This window comes from Ursus maritimus, unplaced genomic scaffold (genome assembly GCF_017311325.1).
Source record: "Ursus maritimus isolate PB19 unplaced genomic scaffold, ASM1731132v1 scaffold_19, whole genome shotgun sequence".
Lineage (NCBI taxonomy): Eukaryota > Metazoa > Chordata > Mammalia > Carnivora > Ursidae > Ursus > Ursus maritimus.
Genome location: NW_024424341.1, coordinates 24,543,340 through 24,561,391, shown reverse-complemented (window position 1 = coordinate 24,561,391; position 18,052 = coordinate 24,543,340). Strand labels below are relative to the sequence as shown.

The window sequence follows — 18,052 nt, the reverse complement described above, 5'->3', positions numbered from 1 at the left end:
ACATGCCTAAAAGAAAAGGAGATGTTCTTCCTTGCAATAGTACAGCAACTAATAAATGCACAGGGAATAAGAAAACTGGGGGAAAATTTTGCAACGATCATAGTAGTAATTGATTCAGAAAAAACCATTCATGAATGACAAACAAATAGGTGAAGGTGTGACAAGGGACAAATATTTACATAATCGCAAAGTATTATACCTACCCATAAATTACTTTTCAGTTATAAAAAGAAAACAGTCATTTTACCATGGAGAACCTGGCAGACACCACTTTAACCAAATGATCACAGTTAACATCATTAACAGTGAAACACACTGAGTCATGTGCCTCCTGATAATCTGCACTGCGAAGGACACAATATCATGCCAAAAATACATACCCTGAATCTAATCCTGAGGAAAATCAGACAGAGCCAAACTGAGAGGATTCTACAAAAAGACTGGCCTGAACTCCTCAACAATGACAGTGTCATAAAAGACAAAAACAGGCTGAGGAACTAATCCCAGACTTAAGGAGACATGACAACCAAATGCAATGCATAATTTTGCACACAGGGAGCCTGGATCATGCAGAAAAATCACTTGAAGTGCATTTTTGCCACAATTAGAAAATATAAATTAGGTAACAATACCGTAAAAATGTTATATTTCTTGATTTAATTGTACAGTGGTTAGGTAAGAAAACATCCTTCTTCTTAAAAAATAGACACTTAAGGGGCGCCTGGGTAGCGCAGTCATTAAAGCGTCTGCCTTCGGCTCAGGGCGTGATCCCGGCGTTCTGGGATCGAGTCCCACATCAGGCTCCTCTGCTGGGAGCCTGCTTCTTCCTCTCTCACTTGCCTGCTGTGTTCCTTCTCTCACTGGCTGTCTCTCTGTCACATAAATAAATAAAATCTTTAAAATAAATAAAATTTAAAAAAAAAATAAAATAAATAAAATAAAAAAATAGACACTTAAGTACTAGGGACAAAGAAGTACGTGGTTCCCCCAATGTTTATAGCAGCAATGTCCACAACAGTCAAACTATGGAAAGAGCCCAGATGTCCATCGACAGATGAATGAAGAAAGATGTGGTATATACATACAAAAGAATATTACTCAGCCACCAAAAAAAAAAAAAAAAAGAAATCTTACCATTTGCAATGACACAGATGGAACTAGAGGGTATTATGCTAAGTGAAATAGGTCAATCAGAGAAAGACAATTATCATATGATTTCACTCATATATGGAATTTAAGAAACAAAACAGAGGATCATAGGGGAGGGGAGGGAAAAATAAAATAAGATGAAATCCAAGAGGAAGGCAAACCATAAGAGACTCTTAACTATAGGAAACAAACTGAGGGTTGCTGGAGGGGAGGGGGGTGGGGGATGGGGTAACTGGGTGATGGGCATTAAGAAGGACATGTGATGTAATGAGCACTGGGTGTTCTATGCAACTGATGCATCACTGAACTCTACCTCTGAAACTAATAGTATACCATATGTTAATTAATTGAATTCAAATAAAATAAATTTTTTAAAAAGAATGATATATGCATGGAATATAATAATAGCAATATAATAGTGTGGCAAAATAATAAATAACATGTATTGAGCATTTGAAAAATAAGCACAAAGTTGGTAACTTATAATGAATCAGAAAATGATTATAATTGTATGTATAGACGGAGACAATATCAAAGCAAATGTATCAAAATATTAACAGTTGGGTGCAGGGTATAGGGGAATTCCTTGTTCCATCCTTGTAACTTGTCTCTGAATTTGAAATTATTTTAAAATAGGGAATTTTTTTTTTTAAATCTACTTCAAGATATGTCTCCCTCCTAGCAAGGAGGACAATCTGGGAATGCCAAGATCTGCAGTGTTAATGAGGCCACAGCTGCAGGAGCAGGGAACTACAAGAGAAAATCAATCAAGTCTTACATCCTCCCTGCTACCAATTTAGAAAGAAATCAAGATCATCCAGTGGGCGGATACAGATGAAACATATGCTAATAACTACCGAAGCTGGGTGATGTGCATTCTGCTTGAAAACGCCCCTAATAAAAAGGTTTTTAAAAATCAATATTCAACCCCAACATCTGGCTTCCATACAGAGAAGACTAGAACCATCCTTAAGAGCCAAACCAGTCCTTCGAGTCAAGTACTTCTTCCAGCCACAGCCAGGTCAATGCCCCTGCAGAAAGTCAGCCAAGGCTGATCCTCACGCCACTGCAGGACTCGAGCAAAGCTCTCCACCATCGCATCCTTCTGCCAGAGGGAGGCATAACACACCAGCTGAGTTTTCCAGTCAACTTTCAAGTCCACCCAGGAGACAACAAGGCAGCGAATGAAGGAAGGAATTGTGTTGCGTGGCGCAGAAAAACACCAGGCAGGACGGGCGCTACCCCTTGGGCCTTTTCCCAGGAAAAGCTGTTTCGGGAAGACCAGGACAGAGTGAAAGGAGTCACCTAACATGCTGTGACCTACTAGCCTACGTAACCATATTCATACTTAACACACCACTCTGGACACATTCCCAGCTTAGCAGCTCCCCAAGGAATGCAGGTGCCAAGACCCTGGAGCTGAAATAGCTCATGTTAATGACAGCCTCTCCACTCTGCACCCTGCAAGACTTTGCATTTGTCCGGGCTTAGAACTCTCCCTTGGAACCACCTCGGGGCTGCCTCCCATTTAGGCAAGGAGGTCCTACATCCAGAAACAGGGTCTCTGCCACCATCTCGAGGATTTGAAACTCTACAGTTTTGGGAAGGAAAGAATCAAGAAGGCAGAATCACCATTAATGCTACCACTGCTACTACTTGTGTTGTACTCACATGTGTCAGGCACTAATTTTAGCTTATTTAATCTCCAAATAACATTTTACAGATCAGGAAAGAGAAGCACAGGGAAGTGAGCTGATTTGTCCGACATCACAAAGCTGGTGGAATCAGCATTCAAACCCAGGTAGTCAGACTCTGGAATCTACATGTTCTTAACCACTTTTCTATGCAAAAGATCTGTAACCACCAGAAACAGCCTTGCTCTAAATAGAAGGTTTTCCAAAACACGGCTCGAATGTTATGTATCTTGTCTATGCCATTGTCATCCTAGATTTCTTTTTCTACGGAAAAACAGTCCAATGCCCTACTACAACCCACATTTTCCATCAGATTTGGATCTGATATGCCTCACTCCTCCACCCAGCGACGCACTCAAAATGCTAAGTCTGGTGCTGGCCAGAGCGGAAGGAGCTGCAGCGACTGTCACACACAACATAAGCCCTGGGAAACAGAGAAAACATCCTTCTGAATCACTCCGGGCTCAAAGAGAAAAACCGCAACAGCAATTACAAACAAGGAGCAGAACACAGCAACAGGTATGGATTTGCCACTAGAAGACTGTTGGACAGGATCTACCGAAGCTAAACATACATCCACTCTGTGAACTAAGGGCCCTAGATATATATATATACATATATATATATATGTATGTGTGTGTGTGTATACTCAATAGAAATATATGTATATGTCTTCCAAAATACAAGTATTTTGTAATTGCACAGCAACTTTGCTCATGACGGCCCCAAACTGGAAAACAGCCCCAATGTCCACCAACAGGAGATTAAACAATAAACTGTGGTATAGTCCTATTATAGGAATCTTCAGCACTATAAAAAATAAATCAGTATTACATGCAAAAGCATGGGAGACTCTCACAGATACAATGATGAGCCAGGACAAGAAAATGTACTGTATGATTTCACTGATAAAAATTCAAGAATAGGCAAAACTAACCAATAGTGATCGAAGTCAGAATAGTGGTTATCTCAGGGTGGGCAGAGGGATATTGACTAACAGGGATGTGGGAATCTTCTGGGAGCCTAGAAATGTTCTGTATCTTGATCTGAGTAGTGATTACACTGATGTGAACATATGTAAACATTCATTGAACTATATCACTTAAGGTTTGTGCACTTTTCTTTGAAAGAAAAAAATGTGAATACCCACGGGAAAAAAAATCAAAGCCAAGTTTAAAGCATGAATGTTTTCATCATTAAATAAGACAAAAATAAATGCACTATAAGCTTTCAACTCAAAAAGCTATAAATGACCAACTGACTGGATTAAAAAAAAAACAGATCTAGGGCAAATAGTTGAAAAAGTTAAAGTTAAAAATGGAAATACTAGAAAATATGGTATAATTGATAAATCCAAGTAGTCTTGTGAAAAATAAAGAGCAAAAGTTAAAAAAAAAAAAAATGCTTACACTAGTCAAGAAAAAAATTGGGAACAAATACCAAAAATTTTAAGTGGGAAAAATTAAGAACATTTTTTAAATGAGAATACAATTTAAAATCTTTATACTAATAAATTTGAAAAATCTCATGAAACAATTTTTCTCAGAAAATTTGAATTAACAAAACCAATGCAAGATGAATCAGAAAAGCTGAACAAACCAATCATTATGGGGTAAAAAACTGAAAAAGTCATCAAAGAATTATTTCAGAGAAAGCAGCCAGACCCAGCTGGTTTTACGGGTGAGCTCTTTCCTGCACTCATGGAACAGATAATTCCCATGTTATAGAGTCTGTTCCCGAAGTTGGAAAGAGCTTCAATTTACTTTATAAAATTAGCTAAGCCTCGATTCCAAAGCTGACAAAAATAGTACAAAACTACAGACAAATGCCACTTATGAATATAGATGGAAAAACCCCAAATAAAATATTAACAAGCAACTCCAACAAAATTTTCAAGGAATAATCCAACATGAGCAATTGAGTATATTCTAGAAATTTAAAGATTGTCACTTTTAGGCAGCCAATATAAGAAATAGAAAGAAGAAAAATCATTTAATTATTTCAATAGTTACCTTTTTTTAAAAAAAGATTTATTTATTTATTTTAGAGAGAGAGAGAGAGCATGAGCGGGAGGGGGTGAGGGAGAGGGAGAGAGAATCTGAAGTGGACTCCACGCTGAGCCCAGAGCCCTGAACCCTATCTCACAGCCCTGAGATTACAACCTGAGCAGACACCAAGAGTGCGAGGCTCAACCAACTGCACCATCCAGACTCCAACCCCCATAGCTACATAAAAGATATTTGACAAAAATTCAACACCCTTCCTGATAAAAAAAAAAAGAAACAGTGATTAATAAACCAAGCAGGGGAGGAAAAGAAGAGGTTACTAACACCCAATTTACACCCAGCAAAGAGTCATTTGGAGCATGGTTACCAGACAGGGTGGGATACCCACTCCATCACCACTAAAACAGGAAGTTGTATGCAAAGCAACTAACAAGGAAAAGAAGTGTAATTATCTCCTAATATGAGCGAAATTATCAATCTTGGAAACCACATACATGTCTACCAAGAAAACCCAAAAGAGGGGCGCCTGGGTGGCACAGCGGTTAAGCGTCTGCCTTCGGCTCAGGGCGTGATCCCGGCGTTATGGGATCAAGCCCCACATCAGGCTCCTCTGTTGGGAGCCTGCTTCTTCCTCTCCCACTCCCCCTGCTTGTGTTCCCTCTCTCGCTGGCTGTCTCTATCTCTGTCGAATAAATAAATAAAATCTTAAAAAAAAAAAAAAAAAAGAAAACCCAAAAGAATCTTGAAAACGTAAACTAAGAACTCAACAACCAACTGATTATTAAAAAAAAAAAAAAAATGCAGAAACTAACAGTTGTATACCAACAACACTAAATTAGGAGAACTAACAGTAAAAAATCCCACTAAAAATAACATTAAAAATATTTTTACAATTTAAGAGAGTCTATCTAAAGATAACTTCAAAATGATTTGAGTGAATTTAGAGATACTCCATGTTCCCAGGTAGGAAGAATTAGTATAGACATCCTCCATAAAGGAACTTACATAGGATAGAATTTCCATAAAATCTTAAGTGAACTGGGGGCAAGAGAGGAGGAAGAGGAGAAGAACCTGAGAAAATAATTTAAAGTTCAGGTGGTGTAGTCATATATGCAAAGAAAAGAGGAAGATTTTGAAAAGCAAAGAAGCTCAGTCAGATATTTAAACACGGTAATGTTACAACAGCTAAGACACAGTGATTTAAAAGTCTAATAAAACAACAGATGAAATGGAAATTTCCCCACAGAGGCCCAAGTATACGTGTGTGTGTGTGTGTGTGTGTGTGTGTGCGTGTGTGTGATATATATATAGATAGATATATATATATATATCTATATATATATATGTTTTTTATTCTAATATAGGCTGAAGGTAACAACTCATCAGGAATGATGATCACAGATAATTACAGATGGATTAATCAGTGAGTAATGCTAAAGCAACCAGTGAACTACTAGAGAAAAATTAAATTAGATCCCTACTCACACTATACACAAAAATAAGCTCACTTAAGGAATTAAATGCCGGAGTGCCTTGGTGGCTCAGTTGGTTAAGCATCTGCCTTTGGCTCAGGTCATGAGGGATCGAGCCCAGCGTCGGTGTCCCTGCTCTGCAGGGAGCCTACTTCTCCCTCTCCCTCTGCTCCTTCCCCCTGCTTGGGCTCACTCTCTTGCACACACTCTCTCTTTCAGATAGATAGATAGATAGATAGATAGATAGATAGATAGATAGATAATCTTAAAAAAATTAACGTGAAAAAATAAAATCACAATGTACTAGGAAAAACTAGAGGTGACTGTTTACCTGAACTCAGGATTGAGAAAGCCTTTCTATAAAGGAAAAGGCTACAAATACAAAGAGTGACAGTCAACTGCAAGTTTAAAACATCTGCTTGAAAAATAGAAAAAAAAAACCTACAAAATTAAAATGCAAATGAAAAACTGGAAAAATACAAATTATAAGACACAGGGAAATGTCCTTAACATATAAAGAACTCTTTCAAAACTAAAAGAGAAAAACGCCCACTTTGATATAAAAATGAGCAAAGAACATTAATAAGGCAATAAACATACTCTAAAAACATTCAATCTCCTTCAATAAATCATAGCATCAAAAGGCAGAGTGGAGCTGGGGTAACTTCAGAGACATAACGACCAAATTCAATGAGTAGACCTTGTCTGAATTCAGGTCCAAGCAAACCAACTTGAAAACAACACTTTGAGACAATGGTGAAATTGAATAGGAACTGGATATTAGGTGATAATAAGGAATTCATGTTAATATTGCTAGGTGTGATAATGGTATAGTAATTATATAAGAAAATATCCTTTTTGCTTCCTCTTTGAGCTCAGACCTAGTCTTTGGTGACATGGCTAGACGCACCAAGAAGGTCAGAATCATTGGTACATATAAGACCCATTATGGTGTCTCTCACAGGAAAATGGTGAAAAAGACTGAAATAAGCCAGCATGCCAAGCATACTTGCACTTTCTGTGGTACAACCAAGATGAAAAGATGAGCTATAGGGATCTGGCATTGTGGTTCCTGCGTGAAAACAGTGGCTGGTGGGGCTCAGACCTACAGTAAAGTCAGCGGCCATCAGAACCTAAAGGACTTGAGAGACCAGTAGAATCTCCACCATCTGAAACATTACTAGCCTATAATAAATGGGTTAATTTATGTAACAAAATTAAGGTTTTTTATTTAAATCCTTTTTTTTATAAGACACACATTGAAGAATCTAAAATATAATACTGAAACACCTATAATTTACTTTGAAATACTACAACCAAAAAAAAAAAATTAGATGAAGCAAATCTGGCATACTATTAATTATCAAATAGGCAAAAAAAAAAAAGTTTTGTTTTTTTTTTAAAGATGTTATTTATTTATTCGACAGAGATAGAGACAGCCAGCGAGAGAGGGAACACAAGCAGGGGGAGTGGGAGAGGAAGAAGCAGGCTCATAGTGGAGGAGCCTGATGTGGGGCTCGATCCCGTAACGCCGTAACGCCGGGATCACGCCCTGAGCCGAAGGCAGACGCTTAACCGCTTAACCGCTGTGCCACTCAGGCGCCCCAAAAAGTTTTGTTTTGTTTTCTTTTGTTTTACAAATAAATCCAATAAAGGCTAACATGCAAGAGAAACCAGCAGTCTTGACCACTGCTGATGCAAGGGTAAACTGGCAGAACTTTTCTGGAGAGTAATCTTGCAATATGTGTCCAATGTCACAAATATGTGAAAAATTCTTAAACCCAGCAAACCCAACTTCAATAATTTATCACAATTATCAAAATGGGCACAAAGATTTATAAACATATAAGTTTACCACAGCATTATTTGTGACTATTAAAATACTGAAAACAACCCCAGTGTCCGTCACACAACCACCTGAAAGACTACTACCAGGCAGTCATCAAAAACTGCACTTTGGAAGAATAATTACGGCTATTTCAATATATCGAGGGGGGTGCCTGGTTGGCACAGTCGGTTAAGTGTCCAACTCTTGGTTTCAGCTCAGGCTGTGATCTCAGGGGTGTGAGATCAAGCCCCATGTCAGGCTCCACACTCAGCATGGAGTCTGCTTAAGATTGTCTCTCCCTCTCCCTTTGCCCCCCTCCCACTTGCTCTCTAAATAAACAATAAAACTTTTTTTTAAAGGGCAAATACTATATGTACCTACACGAGGTACCTACTCAGATATATAGAGACAGAAAGTAGAATGGTGGGGGGTGGAGGGAAGAGAGTGAATGAGTTTTGGATGGGAACAGAGTTTGAGTTTGAAATTCTGGAGACGGATGGTAGTGACAGCTGCATAATGTGTACGTACTTAATTGCCATTATATTGTATATTTAAAAATGGCTAAGATGGTAAATTTTATGCTAAGTGCATTATATCACAATTAGAAATAAATATGTAAATAAAGATATATTGAGCCCCAAAATCCCCATGTAGAGATGACTTAAAAAAAAAAGATATATTAATACATTTTAAAGAGAAAAAGGCACATTGCAATGTAATATGTTTACGTATGGTTTCAATTTTGTTTCATTGATGTCTTAAATATTTATATTTGCACACAGGAAAAAAAAAGCTCCGAAAAATGTGTATCAAAATGTTAGTAATTATCGCTAAGTACTGTGGCTTACAGGAGAATTTTATTTTCTTTGTGTGTCTGTGTGCTTTGTGTAATTTCCAGTTTTTCTACAAGAACTTTTATAATCAAAAGCAAAAGTATGTTGACAGAGCAAACGAAGAAGGAAAAAAAAAAAAGAACAGTCATATTGGTGGCTGATCCTAATATGAAAATGTCCACAAGTATATTTCCAAATGACCTAATAAATGTAATCCTCCTTGATAATCAAATTATAAAAGGCATGCTAGAGTTTGGGAAAACAAAGACCAACTCAGAAGATAAACCATCAGGGAATTCCTTGCAGAATTAAGAGAGAGGCCAATTCCTGAAGCTGGAGTGGGTTCACCACATCTGTGTGTGCCCAGCAGAAAGGGAAAGACCAGAGGAGCCTCCAACACCACTTGAGTGGCCTGTCAGAAGCGACAGGCTCTGAAAGAAAAGACTCTTGAGTCAACGCAGGGCTCTCCCAGGGACTCAACACTTCCCACCCCCACATCTCTCTTAAGCTAAATCTACTTTCAGAAAATATTTTCTAGACAGCAGACATCAAGAGAAAAAGGAGCCTTTCTTTCCGTGGCATTCCCTCACCACACATGGTACTGCTCTCAATAGAGGCTTTATGAGGGAGGGTCCAGAAACCACAGCAATGGGTTATGCCACTGACCACAAGCAGCAATAAATAGACGTTAGGATTTAGATTTCCATGCAGCAGAGGCACCCTGAAGAATTAAAACAGAGCTTCCATCACATTCCAACATTCAGTAAACATTTACTGAGTGCCTACTAAGCACAAGGCACTATTTGTAACACCACCCACCCCCCACTCACACACACGAACACATAAATACACGCAGCTTCTTTGTTCTGCTCAAGGACTCAGACTAGGCGAGCAATGATTTAGGCTGGAGGCAGTTTGATTCAACATGTCACATGTCTCCCAGATTGGGAAAAGAGGAGCAGAGGGAGAGCATTCAACCTCCAGAAAGGATCAAGGGGACACATCACTGCATCCCACCAGGAGAGCCCGGGGACAAAGGAGGCTGAATCCTTCAGTAGAGGCAGAGAGGAGCTCTCGCCTTCCTAAAACTCCACAACGGGATCCACAGGGAACAGTCACTGCAGACCCTGGTCCTGGAGGAAACTGCATCACCAGGTCTATCTGTGGTGTGTGAGAGAAATCCAAGCCTTCGAATTCTTCTCCCCACCCCCACAAGTGAATCACGTCAGCCACCCCTTCATCATACGTACTTTTGCCCCCATTGTTCTTCAGCACATTGGAGAGGTTGACAGAGGCAGTGCCTAGCAGTTCATTTCTCAAAGTATGGCAGCTCCAGACCTTCAAATCTAAATGACTCTGGGCCGTGACATTCCTGGAAAACAAAAACTTAATTCATCACATCCGAGCATATTGGTCACTCCTACAACTTAGAAGAAAACAGATAAACTTACAGCTGACATCTTGGAGGGAGGGGGGGAAACCTCAAACAGAAAGACTCTCACATGTGTACTCTTTCCCCCACAAAGCTGATCCTGTGACCATCTAGCTAATAATGAACGCTCTGTGAGCTCAATGATGTAGAAACACCTGGGGAGAGGTGCCTTGGGTACCAAAGGCAGAGGAGTGAGAGGTGTCACAGGAAAGTTGGATCTCCCACAACCCCCTTGGAGCACCTTCTCTCTTTCCCTCACGTTACTGCAAAGAGAAGGGACTTTCTCTTACAAAATGATGATCTCATTCCAGAGAAGCTCGGAGCTCCCAATTCGCTTCCCCGTCTTCTTGGTCTCACTGGGGAGTCCATCCACTGCCACCTCCACAAATGAGTTAATTCGAGGTTGACGATTATGCACCTTGGGCTTTGCTGACACCACTGGACAGGAAAGAAAGAAAAGTCAAAGATGAGTCAGAGTGCTCCCAGCTGCCCCCCTGTGGCAGATGTTCTCATTCTTTTTGTTTCTTTAAAAAAAAATGTTTTGGATTTTTTCTTATCCTAAAAAAATGATTTTTTAAAAAATGTGAGGATATTTTTAAAATACGAAACATAAGAAAAAAAGCACTCCTAACCTGAAAATACTGGGATAATTATCATTAAGATGTTGGCAAATCCAGACTTTCCAGACTCATCTATTATGCCCCCAATTCTTTAAGAATTCTTCTCCCTCCAAAATCAATTCTAAATGGCTGCAATATGGGCCAATTGCATAGACATGCCATAATTTAGTTAACTATTCTTTCAGTGCTTAATAGATTGCTTCCAATTTTTCACTCTGGGAAAATCATCATGAATGTATATATTTGCATGCATTTCTCAGTATTCCTCCAAATGGTTGAATAGTTTTTCTTCAAATTCTTCTTAATTCCTTTGCAAAAAGGATAAACCCATGTAGATGTCAATATATCCATTTCACCACCATCACACTGAGTATTATGTTTTTTCACTATTTGCAAATCAGAGAGGTACAAAAAAGATCATATAAATTAGATAAGATTTAATGAGCACTTATGACAGACACTAGGCTATGCACACATCATTTCAATGAATCCTTAAACCCATGAGGCAGGGAATGTATCATCACCCCCATGTCACCCAAGAGGAAGCAGGCTTGGGGAAGTTAAGTCATTGCCCCAGGTGACAGAGCTAGGGAGCTTCAAACCAGGATGTGCACCCAGGCAACCTGACTCCTCACCACACTGTATGTCATTACCAGATTTTGCTTATTTGTACTATTGCTGTTCCTCAATTACTAGTGAGGGTGAATGTTTTCCATGTGCTTGTTAGCCATCTGCATTTCCTGTTCTATTTGTATCCTTCATGTGGCAGCATTTCTGATGTTTATTTGGTACCAGCAAGCCAAGCTGAACAGGTATGCAAGCATCTCTTAGAGCATGTATTAGCCATGGTGGAAACTCCAGGTCACTGGGATGGAACACACCTAAGATGTCCTCCATCCCATGCCCCAGATCAGAGCACATGATGCATTTCTTAACCATGAGGCAACCCTGAGCTCCTCTCTGACAGGTTTAGTAAACCTCTCCCTCCCAGACCCTTCTGAGAGGTGAGAATCCTATAAGGGTCCACAACTTGACAAAGGACAAACCTACCTCCAGATTCTTTTAGCAATACCTGCCTTTTCCTGACCCAAAAGAACAGTAGAGAGCATGCCAAAGAACAACAGCAGCAAAAGTTGTGGCTAAGATTCAGAAGCAATAGGGGACGGTACCAGGAGAAATAGGTTGTGGTGGTGGGAAATGTGGTCCAGAGCAGAAAACCAAAATACTTTCCACATAGACCAAGGTTAACTGAGGCCACCTGGTGGTGCGAGAGTAGCTCTGCACACAGAGCCTTATAAAAAAGGGGAAGGAGGGAGGACTAGTTATAATTATAGTCCTATCATTTTGAGCTAGACAGTTTCTTTGAAATCAACAAGTTCATAAGGAGGGCGCGTGATGTGATGAGCACTGGGTATTATATAAGACTGATGAATCACTGAACTCTATCTCTGAAACTAATAATACACTGTATGTTAATTAATTGCATTTAAATTTTTTTAAAAAGAAATCAGCAAGTTCAAACCCTTCATTTAATACTTGGGCCAATTAAGTAAGGTACAGGGAGGTGAAATAACATATCCAAAATCAGGGAGCTCCCAGGCCAATTCTCAGAACTCTGTTATAATGTCTCCATTTTTGTCCCTCTAGCTTTTCCCTAGGTTTTTTTTATTTGTTTGAGGGTTTATTTTTTGTTTTGGGGGGCGGGGGGGGGGGGTTTGGTATCTTTGCTTTCTTTTTTATTTTGACATAATTTCAGATGTTTAGAAAAGTTCCAACAAAAATACAAAGAATTCCTAAGGGTCACCTGTCACCTAAGAGTCACCAAATATTAACTTGTTACTTTATTTCCTTTATTATTCTCTTTCTCTTCCCTAATTCTCTCTCATACACATACACATCTGTTCCTGAAACTTTGAGAGTGAGTTTTAGATGCTGTGCCCCTCTTCTTCTAAACACTTCAGTGTATATTTCTAAGAACAAAGACATTTTCTGATAATACCATAGTATAATTATCAACATGGAGAAATTTAACATTTAAAACTATGATCTTATGTACAGATCTCATTTAAATTTTGTTAAATGTCCTATCAATGTCCATTATAGCATAAGAGAAAAGAAACTTTTTTTTTTTGGTCCAGGACCCAATCTAGGATTACATATTGCAGTTGGTGGTTTTATTTTGAAGTTTCCAATCTACAGAAAAGGTTAAAGAATAGGACAATATGTAATTGTGTATACTCTGCAGCAACTACCATTTTGCCACACTTTCTTTTTTAAAATGCCTTTTTTCAGGACACCTGAGTAGCTCAGTAGGTTAAGTATCTGCCTTCAGCTCAGGTCACGATCCAGGGTTCTGGAATTGAGCCCTGCATCGGTGGGCTTAAACTCAGAACCCCAAGATCAAGAGTCATGTGCTCTACTAACTGAGACAGCTAGGTGCCCCACCACATATTTTGGGGTGTTTGTTTTTTTCCCTATGTCTGCGCCTGTATCATTGCTATTCAAGAGAACTTAAGTGATAAGGAAAACATCTATGCCAACACAGTCCAACGCATTGCCATGAGATACATGCGGCTACTGAGCACTTGGAATATAGCTAGTATGACTGAGGATTTAAATTTTAAATTTAATTCTAATCTTAACATAAATAGTTCTGTGTGGCTATAGTGGCTATCGTATTGGATAGCACAGGATACAGATATATGATATCTATGTCTATGTATGTGCATAACTATGCACACACCCACAAACTTTTTTTTGATAATCCATTTGAAAGTTGTAGACATCATGGCTGATTAACCCTAAATACTTCCAGAATACAACTCTTAAGAATAAGGACATTCTAGGGGCACCTGGGTGGCTCAGTCGGCTAAGTGTCTGCCTTTGGCTCAGGTCATGATCCCAGAGTCCTGGGATCGAGCCCCATGTCGAGCTCCATGTGGGGCTCTCTGCTCAGCAAGAGCCTGCTTCTCCCTCTCGCCACTGCTCCCCCTGCTTGGACTCTCTCTCAAATAAATAAATAAATCTTAAAAAAAAAAAAAAAAAAGAATAAGGATGTTCTAAACATTGTACGCTTGAAACTAATATAACACTGTATGTTAATTATACTTCCATTAAAAAAACAAAATATGGAGGGGTGCCTGGCTGGTTCAGTTGGTAGAGCATGCAACTCTTGATCTCAGGGTTGTGAGTTCGAGCCCCATAATGAGCATAGAACTTCTTTAAAAAAAAAAAAAAAAAGGAAGAAAGAAGAGCAGGAGCCTGGGTGGCTCATGATCTCAGCTCAGGTTTTGATCTCAGGGTCGTGAGCTCAAGTTCCGAATTGGGCTCCATGCTAGGCATGGAAAAAAAGAAAAGACAGACATTTTCCCATCTAACCACACCACGGTTATTATACTTGAAAAAAATTTAGTTACTCCATCATTTGATATTCATTACATATCCAAATTTTCCCCAATTCTTCCAAACACACTTGTTAGAGCTACTTCCCCCCAATCCAGGATCCCAACAGCATGAGCAAATTGCATTTGGTTGCTTGTTCCTCTTTTAAAATCTAGAATGTTCTCCCTTCATTCTCCCTGACAATGATTTTTAAAGACTTCCACCAGCTGTCTCATATAATGCACAAATGCTGTGTTTTTCTGACTGTTTTCCTCATGATGTGATTCACAGTGAACATTTTCCTCAAGAATACTACATAGGTTACGTTGTATGCGTCCTACTACACACACTAGGTTGTCCTCCTATTATGGGTGCTATTTGATTCCCTGGTTAATGTAGGGTCTGTCAGGTCACTCCACTCTCAAGATATATTTTCCCCTTCATAACTTACAGTTAGTCAGTGGGATGATATTTTGAAAGTTTCTTGTTCTTAGAACACAAGCCAAAATAAAGGCCTCAACATCCTACCAGATTTATCTGCAAAGTTTATTTACTCTTTGATGAAATATAAATTCCAATTTCACATCTTCACATAGAATTTAGCTTTGAGAGTTAACAAATAAGGCAAAAAAAAAAAATGACACATGGTCAAAATTACACCCATGAAAAGCTCTTAGGAAGCTCAGAATAGAGTCTGATATATTGTCTTTCAATAGGTTCCCACCAGCCAGTTTTTGCTTTGTTCTGCTGGTTTTCAGTGTTCAGTTTCTCAGTGCTTCTTGAGTTAAATATCAGATAAAATAGCTCACTTATGTTAAAGGCCTTGCTGTATTTTAAAAGTGTATTTTAAAACTCTAGGGCTGCATTATAGAGAGGCATAAGGGAACTGAGGCAAAGAGAGGGAACAGCATAGTCACCTCTCCTAAATTACACTACAGGCTCTCTTGATGAAATACACAGGAGGAGGAACCAGCCACACCATCTATTTTGTTATTTCTCTTTTTCTCTCTCTCCCCATCATTTTCCTCAATGGTATTACAGAATCCCTAGAGGTTAAATGCATATGTAGTCAGATGCACCTGTATTATCAAGTTAGCTCATTCCACACTAGTAAAATTTCACACTGAGAAATCTTTACAAGTCAAATGTGTTCCTGAATAAATGGCCCCAAAACAGGGACTTCATTATGTCACCAGGTTCTATGAGCAGGCTTCTGTTTTAACCTAGACTTGCTAATTATTAGACCAGGTAGTAAAAGCTAAAGTTCCAAGTTCAAAACCCTAACGAGTTCACTCTAACGTTTCTCCCTCCTCAAGAGGGCTAGAGCAGCCATGAGACATCAACAAAAATGATTAAAATGTATCAAGCCCATTTTTTTAAATCAGTAAGTAAATAAGAAACAGGCAGAGAATATGAACACACAATCTACAGAATAGGAAATCCAAATTTCCCTTAAACATAGGATAAGATGTTAAACATCATTTATAATTAAAGAAATGTAAAATAAAACTCTGCTGAGAAAACAATTATTTTGGGGCACCTGGGTGGCTCAGTCAGTTAAGTGTGTGCCTTCAGCTCTGGTCACGATCCCGGAGTCCTGGGATTGAGTCCCGCATTGGGCTCCCTACTCGGCGGGGAGTCTGCTTCTCCCTCTGTCCTTCCCCCTCCCCCTTCACTCTTTCAAATAAATAAATAAAATCTTTTTTAAAAAAGAAAAGAAAAGAAAGAAAGAAAACAAGTTATTTTTACCAATCAGACTGGCGAAGATAAAAATAAAAAAAAAAGTCTGACAGCACATTGTGTCGGTAAAGATGTGGGGAAACAGGCACTCTCGTGCACTGCTAGAAGAGTATTCATTCCAAGGAAGGCAACCTGGCTCTCAAGATTACAAAACCATATCCCCTTTCATGTATCTTGGAAGGGACACACAAGAAACTGGTAATATTAGTTTCCTCCAAGCAGGGGCACTGAGGAGTGAAGGAAAGGAAACAATTTTAAAACAGATTAAAGAAATGAATAACATTTACACTTCAGAAATAATAATTTTAAAAAATGACAAGACAATTTTGCCTCCAAATGACCATGCCTGAGAGAGGCCTGAGCTCTTATACTGAGCGCTGTTCCCGGGCCACCAGGCATCTCTCAGTCCCACAACTCTTCTGCACAGCTAAGGCTACCAAAGCAACCTCCTGTCATTTGAGCAATATTCATTGACAGCCCACTAAGTGTCCAACACTGTTTTATGTCACTGGGGTATCAAAAGTAACCAAAACAGACAAAAATCCCTATTTTTGTGTTTACCTTCTATTGAAGGAGACAGTCAATAAAGGAAATACAAAAAATCTGTACTGTGTTGGGGCACCTGGGTGGCACAGCGGTTGAGCGTCTGCCTTTGGCTCAGGGCATGATCCCGGCGTTCTGGGATCGAGTCCCACGTCAGGCTCCTCCGCTAGGAGCCTGCTTCTTCCTCTCCCACTCCCCTGCTGTGTTCCCTCTCTCGCTGGCTGTCTCTACCTCTGTTGAATAAATAAATTAAAAAATCTTTAAAAAATAAAAAATCTGTACTGTGTTGGGGCACCTGGGAGACTCAGTCAGTTGATTGCCCACCTCTTGATTTTCATCTCAGGTCACACTCTCAGGGTCATGGGGTTGAGCCTCAAGTTGTTGGGCTCCGCACTCAGCGCAGCCTGCTTGTCCGTCTCCCTCCCCCTCTGCTCTTCCCCCCACTTGAGCACACGCACTTGCTCTCTCTCTCTCTCTAAAATAAATAAATAAAATCTTTTTAAAAAATATGTACTGTGTTAACCAGTGACAAGGCTAAGAAAAAAATATAAAGTAGTGAAAGGGATAGACATGAGGAATTGGGGGGGGGGCTGCAGATGGGAGAATCAGGAAGGCGTTGTCGAAGAGGGTGACTTTTGAGTAAAGACCTAAAGAAAGTAAGGAAGCAAATGAGGTATGCCCCAAATGCCCCAAAGCATTTCACTCAAAGGGAACAGCAAGTGCAAAGGCTCAGAGATGGGAGTGTGCTCGGGATATTCAATGAATAGCAAAGAGGCCCATATGGCCACAGCAGAGTGTAGGAGATGAGAGTAACAAGAGATGAGAAATGGGAGTGGTGGGTGGGGTCATATTGTGTGGGACCTTCAGCTTTTACTGGCTGAGATGGACAGCCCTTGACGCACCTGCTACGTGACCAAAAGAATGAAGTAGAACAGAAGCAGGGAGGCAGGTTAGAAGGCTACTGCCTTAATCTAGGGTGGAGATGATGGCAGCCTGTGGGAAAGTGGGGGTGGTGCAAAGAGGCTGAACGATGGATACATTCTGAAGACAGACTGGCTAAATATAGGATATGATAAAGGAAAACCAGGAGCTTCGATGGTTACTAAACATTCAAGTAGAATGACAAGTGGGCTACTAGAGATACAAAATCTAAAAACCAATCAAGGGAAAGGCCTAGGCTAGAGACATAATTTTGGCAGTGATCTTATTATTGGAGGCATCTAAAGCCACAATGTTGGGGGGCGCCTGGGTGGTGCAGTTGGTTAAGTGACCGACTCTTGGTTTCAGCTCAGGGCCTGATCTCAGAATCATGAGATCGAGCCCCACATATCAGGCTCTGCACTCAGAACGGAGT

At 39.7% G+C, this 18,052-nt stretch overlaps 1 protein-coding gene across 1 annotated transcript in view; it reads right to left on the bottom strand.

Moving 5' to 3' along the window:
- WWP2 (WW domain containing E3 ubiquitin protein ligase 2) overlaps positions 1 to 18,052 on the bottom strand; it is a 142,690-nt gene that overhangs the window by 100,996 nt on the left and 23,642 nt on the right. Inside the window, exons 3-4 of the mRNA XM_040633530.1 lie at positions 10,705 to 10,852; positions 10,233 to 10,354 (exon numbers count right to left, since the gene is read on the bottom strand). Of these exons, the coding sequence (XP_040489464.1) occupies positions 10,233 to 10,354; positions 10,705 to 10,852 (270 nt within the window). The remainder of the gene's footprint in view (positions 1 to 10,232; positions 10,355 to 10,704; positions 10,853 to 18,052) is intronic.